This window comes from Pezoporus flaviventris, unplaced genomic scaffold, assembly GCF_033815535.1.
Source record: "Pezoporus flaviventris isolate CSIRO_AGI_PZ_B2104156 unplaced genomic scaffold, CSIRO_AGI_Pfla_v1 ptg000176l, whole genome shotgun sequence".
Classification (NCBI taxonomy): Eukaryota; Metazoa; Chordata; class Aves; order Psittaciformes; family Psittacidae; genus Pezoporus; species Pezoporus flaviventris.
This window is the reverse complement of record NW_026892724.1, coordinates 787,549-807,439: the sequence shown is the minus strand read 5'-3', so window position 1 is coordinate 807,439 and position 19,891 is coordinate 787,549. Positions and strand designations below refer to the sequence as shown.

General features: G+C 45.3%; 3 protein-coding genes across 6 annotated transcripts; 2 read left to right on the top strand and 1 right to left on the bottom strand.

The window, feature by feature from the left end:
* Window positions 1–530: 530 nt before the first annotated feature.
* RHCE (Rh blood group CcEe antigens) lies at window positions 531–10,492 on the top strand. 4 transcript variants are annotated; one of them, XM_061480322.1, is made up of 11 exons: window positions 531–959; window positions 2,327–2,765; window positions 3,968–4,151; window positions 4,268–4,418; window positions 4,775–4,916; window positions 7,006–7,163; window positions 7,416–7,553; window positions 7,795–7,922; window positions 8,824–8,903; window positions 9,960–10,033; window positions 10,363–10,492. In XM_061480322.1, exons 2-11 carry the CDS (start codon window positions 2,639–2,641, stop codon window positions 10,387–10,389), a joined length of 1,209 nt encoding a protein of 402 aa, XP_061336306.1. In that variant the 5' UTR covers window positions 531–959; window positions 2,327–2,638; the 3' UTR covers window positions 10,390–10,492. The 4 variants fall into 4 exon arrangements, with proteins under 4 accessions (XP_061336306.1, XP_061336305.1, XP_061336307.1 ...); XM_061480321.1 differs by having other exon boundaries at window positions 7,416–7,556; XM_061480323.1 differs by lacking the exon at window positions 7,416–7,553.
* A 1,222-nt stretch (window positions 10,493–11,714) lies between these two features.
* TMEM50A (transmembrane protein 50A) lies at window positions 11,715–14,520 on the bottom strand. The gene is made up of 6 exons (XM_061480325.1): window positions 14,342–14,520; window positions 13,844–13,956; window positions 13,387–13,454; window positions 13,129–13,221; window positions 12,472–12,532; window positions 11,715–12,187 (listed from the first exon to the last, which is right to left on the bottom strand). Exons 1-6 carry the CDS (start codon window positions 14,432–14,434, stop codon window positions 12,142–12,144), a joined length of 474 nt encoding a protein of 157 aa, XP_061336309.1. The 5' UTR covers window positions 14,435–14,520; the 3' UTR covers window positions 11,715–12,141.
* A 311-nt stretch (window positions 14,521–14,831) lies between these two features.
* RSRP1 (arginine and serine rich protein 1) lies at window positions 14,832–19,616 on the top strand. The gene is made up of 6 exons (XM_061480331.1): window positions 14,832–14,994; window positions 15,130–15,185; window positions 16,256–16,879; window positions 17,207–17,361; window positions 18,540–18,623; window positions 19,099–19,616. The coding sequence occupies exons 1-6, from the start codon at window positions 14,906–14,908 to the stop codon at window positions 19,282–19,284; spliced, it is 1,194 nt and encodes a 397-aa protein (XP_061336315.1). The 5' UTR covers window positions 14,832–14,905; the 3' UTR covers window positions 19,285–19,616.
* Window positions 19,617–19,891: the final 275 nt, after the last annotated feature.

The following is a 19,891-nucleotide window of genomic DNA, read 5'->3' as shown; positions in this document are numbered from 1 at the left end:
ACCTCAGCCGCCGGCTCCGGGGCTGGGTCCTGGCTTTGGGGCTTCCCTCGGCGGAGCCCCCGCCCCGAGCCCTGTCCCGTGTCCCGCGTCCCTTTGGGAAACCGTGAGGAAGCCAATGGCTGCCCCCGATCCCGAGGGAGGCCGCCAAAGCGGCTCCTGCCTGCCCTAAGGCTGCCCGGAGCAGGGGTCCTAGCGTACCTCTCGTTGCCGCCCGGAGCTGGGCTGGGAGCCGTGCGCCTGCCAGGCCTCCCTGAGGGATAACGGGCCGCTCCGAACCAGGGTCCTGCGGTGCTGTTTGCACTGCGCGGGGTGTGGGCTCCGATAGGGCATTAAACGGGCAGAGGGGACTGCACGGAAGGCTGCGGCTGCTGAGCTCAGTCGATGGGGACGGGCTGTTGGTAGCGCAGCTCGAATGTGACGGTTACTTTGTGCTTCACCCGTCTGAGACCACCGAGCTTGGTTCTTCCTGTCTGGGGGAGAACTGAAGCTGGAAGTCTGAGCATCGTTTACAGCATGGCACGTAAGGGACACCGCTGGCAGATGCATAGCCTTTGGTGTATCTGCCCCGAGTGTTAACACTGTCACGGGATTTGGTGACAAGTGCCCTAAGAGCTTACTGTGTTCATTTGACTGTGGCAAAATGATGGAAGGCGTTTGGGTCATTCCTGTCCTGGTGTGAGTCTGAAAGGAAGGAGTCTTGCGGGAGACCGATGAAGGCTGATGGGGTACATTGCATTTATAAACCACACAAAGACACTGCATCAGCTCAGTCCATTCCTAAACTGCTGTTTCAGCTGCGCTCGTGTCTGGAGAAAGCTCACCAGGTGCTGTGGTTCTGTCTCAATTGCCCCCGAGATCCCACCAAAAGAATGATGATCAGGACTTTTGTGACACCAGGGCAGCACTTGGCGTGTCCAGCAAACTCCTTGGAACGTTGTTTAGGAGCTCCTGAGAAGGGGGTAAGGATGGTTAATGTTGGGTTTCGTTAGGCCTAAGTAAAAGCTGGTAAAGTAAATTGATATTGCATGTGAGGAAGGTGCAAGATATTGCCACAAATGCAAACCTTTCACAGGTGGCTTGAAGACTCTTCCTGTGCTGTCCAGCCTGGGTTTGCAGGAGGAATGCCCTGAAATACAAACTGACTGGAATTCTTCCGCCTGTGTTTTTGTCTTATACATATTTCTGTCACCAGCAGGTGGCTTTCTGCTCATCTGTGTGCACTGTTACTATCTCAAACGCCAGCGCGCAAGCACTCTGTTTGAAATGGCCTCAAGCAGAAAGTCTGAGGCGTAACTACAGTTATGAACAAAGAGGCTTCAGTTTATCAAAACCACAGTGAATCCTGAGAATAGTAATGTTCCCATTAAAAGATATAAATACATATATAAAATATATTAAAATATAAGTAAATATATATATAAAATAAAATAAATATATAAAAAGGACATGGAACTGTTGGAACAAGTCCAGAGGAGGCCATGAGGATGATCAGGGGCTGGAGCACCTCCTGTATGGAGACAGGCTGAGAAAGTTGGGGCTGTTGAGCCTGGAGAAGAGAAGCTGTATGGAGACCTCAGAGCAGCTTCCAGTGTCTGAAGGGGGCTATAGGGATGCTGGGGAGGGACATTAGGGACTGTAGTGATAGGACAAGGGGTAACGGGTTCAAACTGAAGCAGGGGAAGTTTAGACTGGATCTAAGGAAGAAGTTTTTTACTGTAAGGGTGGTGAAGCACTGGAATGGGTTACCCAGGGAAGCTGTGAATGCTCCATCCCTGGCAGTGTTCAAGGCCAGGTTGGACAGAGCCTTGGGTTTCCTGGTTTAGTGTGAGCTGTCCCTGCCCATACAGGGGGTTGGAACTGGATGCTCTTAAGGTCCTTTCCAACCCAAACTATTCTATGATTCTATTACAGCTTCATAAATTGTCCTCAACAACCAAATGATCTTATCTAACAAATCATGATGTCTGTGCATAGGGATATACTGGACATAGTTAACTTCCACCATACAGCCCTCCTTGCTCTAGTGGCTCCTGGTTTAAAATAACAGCTAAACAAAAGCTGTGCCTTTCCAAAAGTACCTTATAGCCACAATGCAGAAGTTGATACACTTCTGGATGAAGGCTGGGTTTGAATTAAAGAATCGGGAAGGTGCAGGTCTGTGGTTTGTTCTCAGTTTGGTTCTGAACGGTGACTTCCCAGCCTGCGGCTTACCGAGAGCCTTCAGAGCGCTCCCGGTGGCTGGGTACAAGCAGTGTAGTAAACAATTATGCATAAACGCCAAGATTCTACTCTTAGGAGTCCATGTTCTTCTTTGCTCACTGTTTAGTTGATTTGTGAGGCTCTGCAACAGCTGAAGTACTGTATGATGGTGTCCTGGAGCACTGCAGCATTGACAGCTTGAGATGTCTATGTTCACAAGTACATCTTGAGTTCAGTCCATGTTGGTTGGGGTAAGTTTGGGCTCCTGTTGTGCCACAGATAAGGAAATGTTAGTTGCTGTTGCCTCTTGGCCTTTTTATCTCTCTCGAGTTTTTATTCCTGCCCCCCAAAACTTCCATTTCTATTGGTCTGAGGTTACTGGAACACTTTTATAGGCAAAATTATTGCTGTGTTTGTGCTTCATGTAGTCTGGTGCACAATGCCTTCCAGTTACCGCAACTTCCGAAACAGCGTGCCGTGGCTAATCCTTTCTCTGGAAGCTGTTTTCATCGCCCTCTTTTACTTTGTGTTCCCATATGACGATAAATTAATTAAGGCTTACCCAGGTAAGATGAGCAACGTTGTTGTGAAAGGAAGAGTTAATGCCTACTTTTATTTTTTAATAAAAAAGATGGGATCCAGCAGGTTTGTGTATTTATTAGAAGTAAAATGGTTTACTGGCCTTTGAGTGCCCTACCTTGCCCTGTATGCTGTGTATTTATTATATCAAGGCAATGACATTGAACAAAGACCTAAGTGATACTAAATGGCATTGCTGGTCTGTTTTCTGCTGCCTGTTTGTGGTCATCTTGACCCCTATGAATGCAACCAACTCCTTAGGGCAGGCACTGCTCTGTGTTAAGTGGTCTTGGTGTGCGAAAGGGTTGTTGGGCTACAAAGTAAGAGTTCAGGATGGCACTGGTCTCTATTTGAGTGCTTGATGTAAAGAAATGAACTTAATACAGTGGAATTAAGGATTTAAATATATTCTGGAGAAGCATTTTGTGCATCGATCAAAGGAATGTATTAGCAGATTATGCTATGGCCATAGTGTGCAATGTATTTACAGTGTTGTGCAAATAAGAGCTGATTAATCCTCGTGACATTCTTGTGTTACCCTCCCTGTTTTATAGCTCAAAAAATACAGATCTGCTTCCTAGCAGCTTGATATTTTGCAGAAGGGACAGGCCAGTACAAGGATATGAGAATATGGCTGTTTGCATGTCCCGGGGGATGCTTTCAGCCCTACCAATCCAAGGGCTTGGACAGCCTCTGCCTTCTATTCAGTGGTGCTGGTTTCCCTATTGAACTCTTTCTACAGCTATTTCAGTTCCCCTCCGCAGATGAGATCATATGGGTTTCTCTTTGTAACTCATTTCTTCCCTAGTGCTCTCAAGGAATGAATCAGTACTAATTCATGGTAACTCTCCCTGAAATGTCCAACTAAAGCTCTTTAAGTTCACCTGAGGAAAAAGGAAAGCCCAGGTTTCATTGCTGAAAGTACTTCATTTCTGTTGTGCTTTTTGATCCCTCAGTCCCCTCCCTATTATCCATTCTGATCACTTCGTGAAAAATAAACTCAGGCTCAAGGGAATTGTTTTTCTGATTACTTATGGATTGGAAGGAAAGTTCTGGAATTCTTTATTGAATAATAATGGCACCTGAATTTTTATCTGAAGGCTTCTTAGTTAACTGTGATTTGTTTTTAACCAGCAATCCAGTCTGAATTAGTAACATCTCTGCTGGCTTGGTCCTTTCTGTCATGCAGCTTTCCAAGATGTCAACCACATGATGATTTTTGGATTTGGCTTTTTCCTGATGTTTCTGAAAAGATACGGGTTTAGCACCACCGGATTCAACCTCCTGCTCATTGTACTTGGTGTCCAGTGCTCTGTGCTGATAGATTTATTTGTTTTACTTCTTCAAAGGCAAAATAAATGTCATCTGGCAAGGTAATTATCTCATGTTAGAATTGGAATAATTTTAAGGACATTTGACTGTCATTCTTTCTGTATTGCCCCTGGTGTGGTCATGTTAAAGAATTCTTTTGTTCTTTCTCTTATTGCAGGCTAATAGAGGCTGCTATGAGCCTGACTGCTGTGGTCATCTCCACTGGAGCTGTTCTTGGGAAGGCTAACCCTGTGCAATTAATTCTGATGACAGTTCTGGAGCTAATAGTTTTCCGTATGAGCAGATGGATGAACAACACATTCCTGCGGGTACTGTAATACGATTTCAGGCACATGAGGGAAAATTTCACTGGGATTTTAGCATGTTGCCTTTTGGTGGTTTGTTAGTGGAACTGTGTGTTTATGAGCTGCATTGAGTTCAGCTGAGTTAATTTCACATAAATAGCTTGTGCATAAACTGAGGCACTGTGAAAATAAAGTGCTTATAGGGAGGTTACATGAGCAACTCTATCAGGAATTGCATCAAAGTCTTCCTGTCGCCTCAAATAAACTACAGATTCATGGTCTAGGGTGAGGTGTCCCTGCCCATTGCAGGAGGTTTGGAACTATATGATCTTAAGGTCCTTTCCAACCCAAATCATTCTATGAGTCTTCTCTTGATACAGGTTACAGACAGTATCAGCATGATGCATGTTCACCTGTTTGGAGCCTACTTTGGTCTGGCCATCTCCTCATGTTTCCCTGAGCCATCACCGAGGACTGATAAGAATGCAAGAACCCCAAAGTCAGATTTATTGTCCATGTTGGGTAAGGCATTTGCTTTAATGTCTCACTAGGAACAAGAGATTGTGGTGGGACCATAAGGAAGGTTTTGGGGGGCTGGCCACAGCACACTGAGGCTGTTGTATCCAAAATGCACAGCTGAATGCAGCCAAGCATAGAAAACTGCTGCTGTTGCTGTGCTTCATGGTTTCTGACAATGCCTTGGTGAGTCTCACAGTATTTCCTACCAGGCACGCAACCACTCCTGCAGGGGCTGTGGCTTCATTTGCTTTGGTCAGGCTGAGCATAAAGGCTATGCCAGCCTCTCCCAGCTAAATTTGCCCCTTTGGGCTTGTTTAGGCATATTGGTAGGGACCTGTGCACCAAAACTGAGATCATTACTTGTATTTCAGTAATGCTTATGGTTGCCAGCTGGGGCCAAGGCTCAGTTTTGTTTTGCAAGGTGCTGTACAGAGATATAAAAAAGCAGCCCCTGCCTAGTAGTGTAAATGGAAAGATAAAAGCCTGATGAAGGGTGGGGAATACGATACAGACAGGCACATGAGAAAGGAACAGAGTGATGACAGGCTGAATGTATGGGAGTTATAGTCCTTTTCTTAAAGAAGCAATTTGGTAACTTCCACCAGTTGAACAAAGATCTTTCTGCAAAGGCCCAGAGAGTCTAATTCTAAGTTAGTCTTTGCCCAGTTAAAAAGAAATGTAAATGATGCTGGTTTGAGTCCCTGGAGTTCTTGCTTTGGTGGAGAATTTGTGGAGGTCAGTGTTTTAATATAACTTATCAAGACACTGCTAAACCTTTGTGATAGTTTCAGTGCAGCTTGCTACAATCAAGTGCTTGCTTTGGAGTAATTATAATGCCACGTCTCGAATAATTTCTCAGGTAACATGGGCAGACAGGAGCAGCTGAGCAGGCAAATTCCTCATAGTTCCCTTTTGCATCCTGCTTCTGAGAGCCGTGTGCAGGGTGCTGAGGTCCTCACTGTGTGACTGTTTTATTCCCAAGCTGAACAGATACTTTGTGCACTTGGAGCTGTTCGCAGCTCTGCGGGCAGAGGCTCAGGCTCCCCAGTGTGGTCCAACTTGGCTTAGCGTGAGGCCCCCTACTTCCCTCTGCTGGTTGGAATTTGATCTACGGGTGTGTGTCTGCGTATAGGGAAAGACGTATCCTGCCAAGCGGTGTACTTCTTCTGTAGAGGCCCAGATTCCTAAATGCTGACAAACAGGGCCCGGGTCAGAGAAGCAGAAGAACCTGTTTTCATTCCTGTTGTTAGTGAAGCCTATGTGGTCATGGAAGTGTGACACCGTGCAGTGATCTTATGGGAGGAAAGTGAACTGTTCTTTTGGACCCACATACCAGGCAGTAGCTATTTGGTAGATAACCCTTTCACAGAGAACAAGAAAGTGAAGCTGTGAATGGCAGGGCTGGTGAAGTGTGATAACCTCAGATCAAGCTATTAGTCTCTAACCCTTCTAGTAGGGGTAGAGAGGATTCTGGTCTTACAACCCAGTTCATCCTCTCTTCAAAGCCTACCAGTTGTACTGGCAGCCAAGGTAAAAGACATTCCAAAGTGCACTTTGAGTTTCTTTATAGTGATTTGTACCATGTGAACTGTTTTCCTTCGTGGCTTTCATTCTGTCTTGCAGCTGCTTTTGAACAGTTATCCCACAGTCCCATGAGAAGAGGCAGAAACTTTGAAGGAGCAGGTCCCTGGTGCCTGTGCATAATAGGCAGGATGCTGATCATTTGGAAATCAACACTGGGATTGTTCCTACTTGTATCTGAACCTGCATTTAAGGGGATGATAGATAGGGTAAAGCTGATGTTAAAACTGTTCTTGAAAAGAGCATCCTACCTTCAGGCCAGTGAAGGACCAGCCAGATGCCAGCAGAGCTGTGCTTTGGCCTGTCTGTTTGACATTACAGTGGTGTGTTTCTTGGAAGGTGCTGGTACTGCAGGTAGCTCTTAGGGCTTTCTATAAGGTGTTATCCTTTGTTTAAATTGTGTGAGTTACAGAGGAAGCAGAATGTGGGCTGGAGCCCTTCAAAGACAGTGAGTACTTCATTCACTGTGGTTTAGAGCAGGTAATGATATTTGCTTGTCTTTGTCTCCAAGGCACTCTCTTTCTCTGGGTGTTCTGGCCAAGCTTCAATTCTATACTATCTGACAAGAAGTGGAGAGTCATCTACAACACCTACTTTGGCCTCGCAGTGAGTGCTGTCACTGCCTTTGCCTTGTCTGTTCTGACCACAAAGGATGGGAAATTCAGAATGGTAAGAAATGGGAAAAAAATTACTGCATGGAAAAGGGATTTTTCTGCGACTCTCAGTAATACACTAAAAGTATAATAGTTACTTGGTAAAAACAAGTCCAGGTTTTCAGCCTGACAGTCATTTGCCTCCCAAGCAGAAGACTGAACTTGCAACTTAGAAATTACATCCTCAGATCATAATTCACAGTATACAGAGACTGCTGTATGTGAGGACTGAACTCTCACTCCATGTTTTTGTTCTTTGCTTTTACAGACTCATATCCACAGTGCAGTTCTAGCTGGTGGGGTCGCTGTTGGTTATGCAGCACACAGTATCGAGCACCCTTGGATTGCAATGGCTTTGGGTCTGCTTGCCAGTGTGATAGCCATATTAGGATCTTACTGTTCACAGGTAGTACTCAAACCCTGAAATTGTTTTTTGTATAAACTATATAAACTTCTTTTCCAATGCAGGATACCTCAAGGGAAACCTCTCTTTCAAAAAGATTAAAGCTGGGAGAACTGAGGCCTTTTGAGCACAGTGCAGGACTGCAACTTGCAAAACCAAAATTCATTTCCTAGGTCTGCAATAGACGATACACTATTATCAACTTGTGTTCTTGTATATCAGTTAAATCTTTTCTTCTTCCCAGAGATGCCTGAATCCTCTCAAGCTTCATGATACCTCTGGAGTTCATTTCACTTTTGGCATGCCTGCTGTGCTTGGAGCTCTCACCCAGGTCATTCTCTTAATAATAACAAACTGGAATAATTTACCAAGGTACATAAATTCTTGCTATTAAGTAATAAACTTAGCTAATCATTATTGTAGTGTGCCCTGAGAAGAGTTCTCATACATACAGAAGGTCATCACAGATCAATTGTTTTATATCAGGTAACTTCAGATAATCTCTGAAGTCAGATAATCTCTGAAGTCCAAAAAAGTCAGTAAAAAAGAGTTGGAGTGTTGAGCTGACTTTGGATCAAAACTTTCATGCTAGCTTTTGGTCCTGTTTTCTGTCTCCCTCTTCATTTGATGTTCAGTGTGGCAGATACAGGAGGTGAAGGCTGGGGATGTGTGTCCTTCCAAGTCTCAGTTTGGTTTTTGTAACATGTTTTGGGCACCTCTGTATGCTAACATGGGGGGCAGAAATCAGCACTTCTCTGTGGACACTGAACTCTGAGTCAGGGGCAAGAATGCCAGCTTGGACTAAAGCCAGTGTGGACACTGAGCTGGAAAATACAGCTGGGGGGATCCGCTGCAAAAGCTGAAGGCTCAGTTCAGGATATGCTCTGTAGCTGTTTTGATCTGGCACTGGCATTTCATTTCTGCAGATCAGCCCCATGTCATGTCCTACAAGAAGTTCCCCAATTTTCTCAGTTTATGCAGAAAGGAACCACAGTGCAGCATAAGGGCCTTACGTGTTCTTCTTGAAAAAACAGACATTATGACATTTTACTATCACAATGATGGTTTCTAAGGGCAAAATATGTCCCCTGAAATCTGTGTTAGGCATCTGATAGGGTTTCTTAAAACACCTATCTGCAGCTGCAGAGAGATTCTGGAACAGAATTGTTATGGGAGGTTTTGATGTAAAATGCTGTGGAGATACAGATTAATTCACAGTCTTAATGATACATCAGTCAACTTCAAAAAGTGAAACACTTGTTTTGCTTTTCAGTATGGGTTATTTGGTCATGATTCAAGTTGGTGCCTTCTGCCTGACCATCAGCGTCGCTTTGATAACAGGTCTTATTGCAGGTCAGTATTGAAAAAGGTGTTTTGGTACCTTCCTCATGTCCTCGGGGTAAAGGGTACATCAGCTTATGTTACCTGCTGTCATGTCAGTGCAACACTGCAGAGAGAGGCCAAATTGGGGCTCTGAAGTGTGTTTCTATGGGTAAATTATTTGGAGAAGAGCCAGGGACTCTTCAAAGCCCTGTATTTAAGATGTATTCTGCACGAATAACCTACTAGCACCATTCCTTCATTGGCAAAGCTTATTTTAACAGATGCTTAACAGCTGCCTTCACATTTCAGACAGGAGATGCGTGAGGGTGGAACTATTTTTACATTTGGGTATCTGTGACACAAATGCTGTCTAGCACTTGCCACTTTTTTAGGCCAGTGGGTAGGAATCTGCCAGGTTCCCCAGTGTCTGTAGCTGGCGGGCACCAGCCAAGCACAGGGCTGCAGTCATGAGTGGTTTGGGGCCACCAGGGCTCATGTGTTCCCCGTGTGACATCCTGGCAGCTGCAGTTTTTCTGTAGCTGTTGATTCTATCTTGAATAAAAGAGAAATGGCAGATGAAAACTGCTGTGAAACACACTCTACAATCATTTTGTGTGTGTGTTTTAATTCATCTCAAACCTTTGTGCTGCCACAAGTGTAATGAAGATGTTGAGCTCATCAAGCAGATTTCTAAAACACATTCAGCTAGAAGAATTCAAAATACAGTGTTTAACCAATTGTTTAGAAGTCCAAATGTTTCCATCTGAAATCCCAAGCTAGCAGTGCTCTGAGCCCCGCTACTTTAAATACACAGGCATTTTTCATGCAAGACTAATTCTGGATGTATTTTTAGAGTCTGGCAAGCTGTTTAATGGGGTTTTACCTTGAGTAATTAATGTTTAATAACACAAGCCTTGATCCTGGCAAGCTTCTTTGTATTTAAGGTCAGCTTGAGTCAAGGGGCTCTGCTGAAGCGTTATTTGTATTTGATGTACATTACATTTGCATGTGGGTTACTAAGAAACCTCCAGTTACACACAGTCATCCCCTTTCCCTAATGTATATATTCATTGTTTTTGCAAATAGGTTTAATCTTAAACCTCAGACTGTTCAAGAGCATCCCTGTATCCAAGTACTTTGAAGACCAGTTTTACTGGGAGGTAAGTTTCAATGTCAGATGAACTGTGTGGGAGAACATAGAGCACCTTGGTGAAGAACTCTGGGTATCTGAAATTAAAATGAAAAAGAAAAGAAAATTCCATTTCACAGTACATTTTGAAAGCCCCTCGGCCTTCCTGGGTGCAGGGTGGTGCTCAGCCTGATGCATCAACACAGGCCTTGGGCACCTTCAAATGCTGAAGGTGATGTTGTACCTGAATTACAAAAAAAAGCATGGATGAAAATAACCTTCCAGTAAGGTTTTCCACTGCCTGTTTTGTATTATGATTTGGTGCATATAATGTTCTGATACAAGAACGTTTGTTTTCAGTTTCCCCACTTGGCTGTTGGATTTTGAATGGAGGAACCCAGATGAGTGATTTGACCGAGGCTCAAGAAAGCCATCCCAATGGGCACCTAAAAAACTAGTAATAAACTGTACTAGTTATTCTTGAAAGATAAACTGCTTTGTTGAACTTAAATATTTTTTGCTACAAAAAAGTTGGCTGCATTCATCGCTGTAATGGCTTATCAATCAAAATGCTTGGAAACCTTACACTATTTTTAGCTCCCAAAGCCAAAGCAAGTATGTTAAAGTACAATTTTTCCAAGTGTCCATACTCATTCTTCTCTAGCGAAGCATGCAAGTACTTGTTTTTAAGCTAAATTAATTCTGTTGAAGGCCTTGTTAAGCAGGGATTTGATGAGCGAGCTGGATCAGGGCCAGAACTCTATCCTGCCAGACTGAGCTCTTGAGTTATCTGACAGCTTAAAGAAAAATCTATAATCCTTTGGCTCAAGCTATCTATTTGGAAGCTCAGATGACAAGGAGTGAAATTGTTCTGCTTGTGGCTGGTGCCCTTGTCAGCAATGATACTTACTCAGATTGGCAGTAAAACTCAGCACAGCCTGTCCGTGTGGGGACAGTGCCCAAAGGGCTCTGGCTGCCCTAAGTGCAGGCAGCAGGGGAGGCTATGGGGACAGTGCTTGGGCCTGGGTGATATGAATCCCAGGGTGGTGTATGTTGGGCTGGTTTACCCTGTGCCGAGCTCAGGCCTGATGGGGCAAGTGAACCCTTGTGTTTAAATGGATTGTGATCCCTGGTGTGTCTTCATTGTTCCAAAAATAGCTGACACAGAAAAACTTATTAAAAAATGCTTATCTAATAAAAGAAAATGACAATTTGATGGTTGGTTTGTCACAGTTAACATGCTATGCACTACTACCTGTGCCACAGTGCAATCCAGGCTCAACTGGTGTCCTTCACTTCCCAGCAGCCAAAGCAACAGCTGTTTTCTAGCAGGAATGCTGCTAAGGAATAGCAATTTATTCACCCTCTTTTCCCCGCATCTCTTTCATCATTATTTCTTGAGCAGCAACCCAGGTGAATACATAGGAAGGGGCAGACACAGGATCAACATTCTCTCTGGCAGTGACTGTCCTCCCTGCCAAAGACAGAACTCTTTTCACAGTGGTTGCAAAAGAGCTGACAGCAAGGTCTGTGGATGAGCTGCTTCCATCTAGAGCCACTGCACAACTTGTACTTGTGCCTCTACGGCATCATCCACAGCAACAGTGAGTTGTTACTCACCAGAGACTTCCCCATTACTGCCATAGTGTGTGTGTGGGGGAATTCCAGAGCAGCATAGTTCTGTATTACGCAAGAAAAGGCACACAGCAGTAAATTTTGAAATGGAAAAAATGGTTATATTGTCCAGATATAGGAAATATTTAATAAATAGATGTTAAAAAGTTGTTTTAAAGCATTTTTAGTAAGTCTCAGATTGTAATTAATGTTGTAGAAACAGCTGGTTAAATACATCCATTTTCCACTACACTATTTACTTGTAGCAAACATGGTAGCACAAAAGTGACTTCTGTTGTGACATGCAGCAATTCTACATGTGTCAAAACCATTACACATTGCGATCAGCATACAAGAGTAAAAAATGAAACAGCACAGAACCAGGATTTTTAGTGCCATGATTTGAGTTTTCCTGGGTTTATCTTCAGACACAATTGAAGGTCACCCTTTACAAAATGGCTTTACAAAACATTGGGAGTGTGCAGTTAAAAACCCAGCGTGGCCAATGCACTTCCACAGGCGTGTTCATTGCCACAAGTCTTCTGTGCGACCAAATTTGAAGACCAGTCCTCTGTTTAAAAGAGAATAAAGTGATACGAGTACATCATGGAGCAAATCAAACACCTATGACGTTAAATACAAGATTTCAGGAAGCAAACTATGGTATTTGTAAATCCATTTCCTGGTCCTGCAATGAAAACTATGCAGACAGACCCCAGATATCTGCTGCCTTGATATGCAGTTTATTCACTTGTCTGGTTATGAAACAGGACTTGAGGAACCAGATTACAGCAAGTTTCAGTTTTTATCATTAAAAACAAATTAGATGAAACAAACAAAAAGAGATTGTCTTACCCAAAAAAGATGAATGCATTCTGGAAGAACACAGCTATTCCTGGGTACACTACTGGTTTTTCTATCAAAAGAAAGAAATCTCCATGTATGTCTCCAGAAAATCCTCTCCAAACTCTGTTCTCAGAAGACAACGATCAGCCTAACCCCACTAGAAAGCTAATTCAATGGCTTTTTGTGTCATCTCCTTCCCCCCAGTCATTTAGCTTTCCAAAGAGAAGAAGTATGTCCTGTTCTCTGACCAAACATGTGCCTCTCATGCAGTGCTGATGTAGACTGCAGTTATCACGCCGTGTTGCACATCCTGTTTGGAACATATGTGTGTGTCAGTATGTACACGTGTATGGTCATGTATAGTGACAATGTACAAAAGGGGAGTGCACATTAGCACTGCTGTGCACCTTGGGCACTTGGCTTTCTTTGAAAATCCCCTTGAGTAAGACCAGAGCTGACAAGAGTGTGCATTAAACCAAAGCACCTCACTAATGTGGAATTCACTGCAGCTTCAGGCACAGGCAGGGCTGGCTATTACATGTACTCAAGTGACCCAACTTCCTTTCGAAAAACAAAAGCCAGTGCACTGTTCTAAAATTCATCATCATTTAAAATACCTTCAAACTTTCAGAACCAGATCAGGTCACATTCCACACCATATCTTACCTTTAACAACGTAGCCTCCAAAAAGGATCCACATGGAAGCAATCAGAGATCCAAAAGCCATCATGAAACCAATGAACAGCCAGATCCGAGCACCTTGAAAACCACAGGGGGACGTGTTGTGCCTGTGTCTGAGTCCAGACACTCCTGACTTTCAGGGTGCTTTGGTTTGGGAGTCACACAAGGAACAGCCCTCATGGCTCTTCCAAGGCTCTGTGGCTTCCCAGACCTGTCACTACCCAACAGCCCACAGCTCTGTACCTGTTTGTCCCAGGCAGCCTTCACTGTAACTGTCACCCCGCACTTGGCCATTAGATACCGCGTTGATCCTGCACGAGCAAAACAGGATCAAACTGGGTAAACATGGGTAAAACAAAAAGTATCTTTACAAAGCAATAGGAAACCTCTCAGAAACCTATAGAAAAAGGATAAAATCATGTATTTCTTATGTATTTGTTTTTAAGGGTATAAGGCTAAAGCTTAATCGTTTTATTAAGCTCGAAATAGTAAAAAACATTTCTCCAAAACCTTGGACTTGTACAACATTTAACTTTTTAAGTGGTTCCGTATTCTAAGTATCAATAAATGTAAGACAGATGAGACACAATAACTTGATGTTTTATTCTTAGTTCCCTCTCCATTTAAAGCCCACGTGTTCCCTAATTAACTGCACAAAGCAAGTTGCAATCTTTAGCTCTCACGAAGAAATTGCACTTACATTAGGAATGCCAGAGTGGCTATAACCCCACAAGCATGGTATGAATGGTTGAAGTCTTCCACTTCAGGGTACTTTACAGCTGCATCTATGATTATCCACCAACCTGTGAAAAACTGTTTCAAAAGAAAAAAGAGCACAACAACTTCAAATGTGGGCACAAGCGTTTTAACGAGACAGCTCTGCAAAGAGTGGCATTAGTACAGAAAATCATTCCTTTAGACCCCAACCCTGAGTCTGATGACAGCACAACCGGTTTTGCCATGGACTGAGGAACAAGGTTAAATGCAAAGCCAGAGATTTACCTGCTCCAGGAGCCACTAAACGGGTAGAAGCTGCGAAACCTCAGACAGGGATGCAAGCACTCAGAACGGGTTTTGTCATTAACGCTACACAGGAGGAGAACATCTCCCTGTTCCTCCTTTTACCTCCAAAGGGACAACAGCTCCTAGCTCACCCCCAGCTCACTGCTCCGAAGAGCCCGAGCGCAGCCGCACGCACCAGCACTCCGGCAGCGACCGACGCGATCGTGTTCCGCTTCTCTCCCCAGTCAACGCACTCCGAGCACCTCAGGCTCTCCAGAAACCCGGACATCTTCCAGCGCTCTGAAGGGCTGCGGGAGGAAAAGGGACGTTTCCTTCAGCTCCGGGGCTGCGCGGAACGGCTCCGAACCGCGGAGAGCCCACACCGGGGCCCGCTCCGAGGGGGGCGCTGGCAGCGCCTGGGCACCGGCACCACCGCCGAGGAACCGCTAGGGAGACGGTCCCGGTTCGCGGCTCCGGGGGGGGGGAACCGGAGCTACGCCCGGGGATGGGAGTCCCGGTCCCGGTCCCGGTCCCGCTCACCTACGCGCGGGCCCGGCCGTGGGCGGTGCTTCCCCGTCGGCCGCCAGCCAGCAGTGCGCATGCGCGAGGCGCACAGGCAGCGTCACGGGCGGGGCGGTGCCGCTCAGGCGCGGTGGGGCCGGCGGGGGCCGGCCCGTTACGTAAGCGCGGGGCTGGAACGTTCTGGAAGACCTGAGGCGCTGCGGACGGAGCGGTTGGGTCGTGTCCCGGCCGTGCCGCCATGGGGGTGACTCGCGGAGCGGGGCTGTCTCCTCAGGCGTCGCCGCTCGAGCAGGACTCGTGCATTGGGAGCCCGGGTGGCTGGAGCCGGTGAGGCGGCCGCAGCGGTACCGCGCTCGCTCGGGGCGGGCGGGCGGGCGGGAGGTGTCTTCCCCCCCCCCCCCCCGGGTGTCTCCCCGGCGCTGTCGGGGTCCACAAGCGTTATTTGGTTTCTTTCCCTCGCAGAAGCGCTTTAGACCCTACCGGGAACCAGGACCAGCAGAGCCCGGCGGCTCCCAGCGGTAAGTGCCCGTGAGCGGGTGGGGAACGTAGGTGTGGTGTGCCCGGTGTGTGCGGTGCCGTGTTCTGAGATCAGGATTCATGGGGGGTTTCCTTTCAGCTGTGCCCTTGGTAGCGCTTGTGACCTTGGTCCTGGCTTAGAAGTGAAGCTTTAACTTCAGTAGTGGCGAGGGGGAATGCTTCCTACCGGCCCGTACGCAGCCGACCGTGCAGGTTTCAGGCGTTAGGGTTTGTTCGGTAGCTTTGGCCTGCAGCGAGCACTGAATAGAAACGTTGAGATAAAGCAAGCTGCCTCAAGCTGTGGATGGTGACATGACTCAGGGCTATAGTCCTGGCGTAAGACAGCTCAGGTGGAGTGCAGCAACTTTCGTAGCTATGAAATGGCTGCCGCTAGAGGGACAGCCATTTTAATTATTAATGCGTAACCTCACCGAGGGTTACATCCAAAACCAGGGGCACATCCATTGCGGCATTGCCCGGATTGCTCACTGGTTAAGTAGAATGGTTTTAATAGCAGTTCGCTGCTGGGGCGTGCGGAGCTTTGTGTAGTTTTGTAATGTGCAGTCACGGCCTTGGTGTGGCTGCTTCGTGCCTTGCAGGTGCTGATAGAACTGCAGAATAAAGCTATTCCATTTGTACTGACCTGAAGGCAAGTGCTTGTTTTTCATTGTAAATGTAATAGGCTGCATTTAGGATAGATTGAAAATACAATACCTTGGGAATTCTGTTGGGAGAGGGGAGAAAAGGTACTAACTTTTCACAAAACACTTATGGTAACCTAGCGAATGAAGGGTGTTAAAACCCACACAAACCAACCTCAGAATTCCACACAGAACTACTTAGGGGTTAAACTGAAGCTTTTTTTCATTTCATATGAAAGACTGACTATAGGAAAGGAAATGATGACACTTTAAACTGTCACAGGCAAAACATGCTGATAGACTGGGTGACAACTGCTGGTGTTTAATTAGCCTTGGAACTTTCTGCCTGTGTGCTGTAATGGTGGTGGTGGTGGTTGTATAAATACCTTAATGCGCATAAACTATGAGCTTCCCCTCCCCACCTTTGACAGGAACAGAGACTGGGTATTGCACAACAACAGTAAAACCAGAACCAGCTTCTGAAAGCACCTGTGTGCAGGAAATGGTGGTGAGGAAGACTGAGGATATGACAGGCTTTATGGATGACTTAACCCTCAGCTCACCGAAGAAGAGAGAGTCGTCTGTGAGATCCAGGAGGAGTTGTGACAGGTCATCCACAAGGTCATCCAGCAGATCATCTTGCAGTTCACGGTCCAGTTCAAGTAGTTCCTCTTCAGCTTCCTCCAGGAGTTGGAGCCGCTCCAGATCAAGGTCACGGGGTGGAAGAACCAGTTCCCGAAGGTACAGAAGATCCTCCCGCTCGTATTCCAGAAGCCGGTCGAGATCCCGTGGCTATGCGCGGTACCGTGGCAGGTACCACGTCAGATACTACCGCAGATACCGCCGCTCGCCACCAAGGTACCGGTCCCGCAGCCGGTCCTGGTCCCGTGGAAGATCCTATTACAGAAGGTCATACTCGAGAAGCAGATCACGTTCTAGATGCAGAAAATATTATGGATTTGGCAGGACAATATACCCTGAGATTTACAGGAGCTGGAGGAGCAGGTCACGATCAAGATCCTGCAGTAGGTCACCTCTCCACTTGAGTGCAAAAGGTACTTCTTTTTTGAGCCTTTGTTGTGTAAGAACCTCAAAGCTTACAGCTTATTTTAACCAGGCAAATTTACGTCTGTTGAGTTGCTTTACAGAGCAGAATTGAAAGTGACAATGGGTGGTTATAAGTACATGTTTTTAAAAAAGTAGTTCAGAGCATATTCTTAGGACTTCAACTGAAGCTAAATTTCAAGTTCTGATGAATATTCATCGCAGTTAATGCTTACTTAGATTCAGTGATAGTAAACCTGCAGGTTTTGGGGCTTGTGTGAGTAGTTACATATTAATTTAAGCATAAGAGAAGACACTTTTTTTTTTTTTTTTTTAAGACAAAAAGGAACTCCTGGAAATTGCAAAAGCAAATGCTGCAAAAGCTCTGGGAACAGATAACATCATCTTGCCAGCAAGCTTGAAGATGTTTACTCCTCCCAAAGAGAGAAAAAGCACCAAACAAAAGCAGGAAGATCCTGGGGAGTCAGCTGAGGTAAGTATGAACTGGAGTGTTCTCAAGGAAAAGGTAAACCCTTCTTAACTTGGCTCTGCATGGATGTCTCATCGGTTTTAACTCTGGAGTTTGTGATTATGAATTGAAACTGTTGAACAAAAACTTCAGATTTCCCAGAGTGGTGAAAACTGCTCCGGAAACCACATTGCTGTGAGCCAAAAGTACTGTGGACTCTTGCGAGGTGGTTGATCCACTGAGTACCTGCAGGCTTCCAGTAGTGGCAGGTTGGGAAGGAGAGGTGAATGTAGTTTTTTCCTTTGGGTTGTTCTTCTGAAAGGATATTAATTAGACTAGTTTATGTGTTTCTGACCTAGAACAAGAGTCTTCTTACGAAACCGAGTGAATAGTGCGGGGATTTTTTTTTTTTCAAGTTACATCTTTCTGCCCTTTTTAATTGTTAAAAGTTTTTCATGTGCAACAAACTGTTTCCCAGAAATTACGTACCAAAGCACACAAATGCATTTTACATACTTTATTTCTGTCTTATAGAAATCATGACTATGGTTCCAGACATGATGAAGAAAATCTGTTGGTAATAAAGGGACTTGTGGGCTGTAGCTGCTGTGAATTTAAGGGAGGGAGAAACTCGAGCAGCTTAAACTGGATGTTAGTTTGGCTCTGTCATTACAGTGTGACCTGATTAGTCGTAAATGCAGAACTGCACTAACTGTTCCCATTGAGCAGATGCTGCAGTAAATACACTGAGGGGTTTAGAGAAATCGTACAGGCATCCCGTTCATAATATATGCAATATATTCCAGATATTGAGAGTACAGAAGAAGAGGCCTGCATCACTGGCAGATAAGTTTATTGTTATTCAAAGCTCTGCAGGATGGATATGCAGAACTTAAAGCCACTTGCTCTCCCACTGCACTGTGGGGCAGTCCATGCTTCCAGTTGGTGGAATCTGTTTAAAGTCTGTAATGGGGGCATGGATATCACATGAGAGAATTGGGATATGGACTTTGGGGGGAAAAGCACTGAATGCTTTCAAAGAGAGTTTGACATTTGATCTGTTTGGATATTTAGTAGCTTACAGCTACTGTTGATGTAAATATCTGAAGCAACTCCACCAGAAAGTTCATGCTCTCTAGTAACTGCCTTAACGTGCATTGAATAATGTGTCCTCCCACCTAAGCTGTGTGTGCTTTCTCTAGCGACCCACAAGACCAGCAGGAAACATGACCAAGAGTGGAATAGAGAGAGCAGCTATACAGAAGAGCATTTCCTTCAGTCCTAATGTAAGTGTGGCCTCCCAGTGTGGAATCCTGGTACTTCCTCACTCTGCTAGGCTTGTCCCAGCATTGGTTGCCAAATTAAATTTAATAATGGTAAAGAACTTGCTGATTGAGTAATGAGTTTCCTGGAGCTGGATCAGTCCTTCAGCGGCAGAGCCCTGTAATCACTATAGCAGTGTGTTCAGAATGGATGTTTACCTGATGTCAAATGTATCTACTGTGCTGTAGGCTTGAAAGCGTATGCCAGAAGTAGTTTGCACCAGAACTTAATTCAAGCTACATGTTTTAGTAAAGCAAACAAAGGAAAAAGCAGTTTCCTCAAGTCCTGTGTCAGGTGTCCATAGGTGATACTCAGAGGGCATAAGGTCTCCTGTGAGCTGAAAGCTTTGTCTCACCAGTGGAAGCTGACAGGCCTTGGTGCATTCCTTCTTCAGGCAGCACTTTTAAAGGAAACTTGTGTGGTTCTTTTGTTTTCCAGAATACAATGGCAAAACCAGTCCTACAGAAGCCAGTAAGCCAAGTGGTTAAAGAACCGGCAGTCTCCCCGGCAAGAGAAGATGACAGGAAGGGAAGTCCCTATGGGCAGTGGGTTCCTGTCAGGAAGGAGGAGAAGAAAACATTTCTCAACTTCTCACCCAAAAGCGCCTTGTTCCGGGCACGCTGACTTGTTTGTCTGTGTCTGACTGCAGCGTTGCGCACACTTCAGTAGCGAGGGCTGAAACGGTCTGATCAGGGTGAAGATTTATTAATGCCGAGTGTTCATTTTGAGATCTTAATTGCGGAATCTTAGGTTTCTCTTTCAGATCTAGAGCACAGTGATCCGCCAGCCACAGATGGGACTCTTGTGTATAGTTGTACGTGTTTTGTATTGCTTTAATGGACTAGAGCTTACAGGTGGGTAACTTTTTCTAAACAACTGTTCAGTAGCTGTTATTTTGAAGTCTTGATTTATACTGTGTAGCTCGTCAAGTGAATAAACTTAAATTTTGCACTGGCTTCTTGGCGTGTCGAGTGTTAGACCTGTGTTGAGTGGCGAGCTGGCTGAACGCTGGGGCATGCTATGTCCAGGCTGAGCTGTTGTTACCACAGCCTGCAGCAGCAGGTGATTTCTGGACCTTCACACTGGCTTGGCTTTTGTGAAAATAAATCACTACTAAAATAAAGTGAGTTTGACTCCTCCAATGAGAAACTGTATTGCCAGGCAAGGCTGGCATGTGTACAAAGGATGTCCCTCACCTTCTCGGTGATGGTCAGCTGTGTGGTACAGGGGA

What these genes read in the sequence shown, in the direction of transcription:
- TMEM50A (XM_061480325.1), bottom strand. Translation starts at nt 14,434, where the DNA reads ATGTCCGGGTTTCTGGAGAGCCTGAGGTGCTCGGAGTGCGTTGACTGG. An exon ending in CGGTCGCTGCCGGAGTGCTG is followed by an intron (nt 13,957 to 14,341) that starts GTGCGTGCGGCT and finishes CTTTTGAAACAG; the next exon opens with TTTTTCACAGGTTGGTGGAT. An exon ending in GCCACTCTGGCATTCCTAAT is followed by an intron (nt 13,455 to 13,843) that starts GTAAGTGCAATT and finishes TTGCTCGTGCAG; the next exon opens with GATCAACGCGGTATCTAATG.
- RHCE (XM_061480321.1), top strand. Translation starts at nt 2,639, where the DNA reads ATGCCTTCCAGTTACCGCAACTTCCGAAACAGCGTGCCGTGGCTAATC. An exon ending in GATAACAGGTCTTATTGCAG is followed by an intron (nt 8,904 to 9,959) that starts GTCAGTATTGAA and finishes TTTTGCAAATAG; the next exon opens with GTTTAATCTTAAACCTCAGA. An exon ending in AAGACCAGTTTTACTGGGAG is followed by an intron (nt 10,034 to 10,362) that starts GTAAGTTTCAAT and finishes GTTTGTTTTCAG; the next exon opens with TTTCCCCACTTGGCTGTTGG.
- RSRP1 (XM_061480331.1), top strand. Translation starts at nt 14,906, where the DNA reads ATGGGGGTGACTCGCGGAGCGGGGCTGTCTCCTCAGGCGTCGCCGCTC. An exon ending in ATCCTGGGGAGTCAGCTGAG is followed by an intron (nt 17,362 to 18,539) that starts GTAAGTATGAAC and finishes TGCTTTCTCTAG; the next exon opens with CGACCCACAAGACCAGCAGG. An exon ending in GCATTTCCTTCAGTCCTAAT is followed by an intron (nt 18,624 to 19,098) that starts GTAAGTGTGGCC and finishes TTTGTTTTCCAG; the next exon opens with AATACAATGGCAAAACCAGT.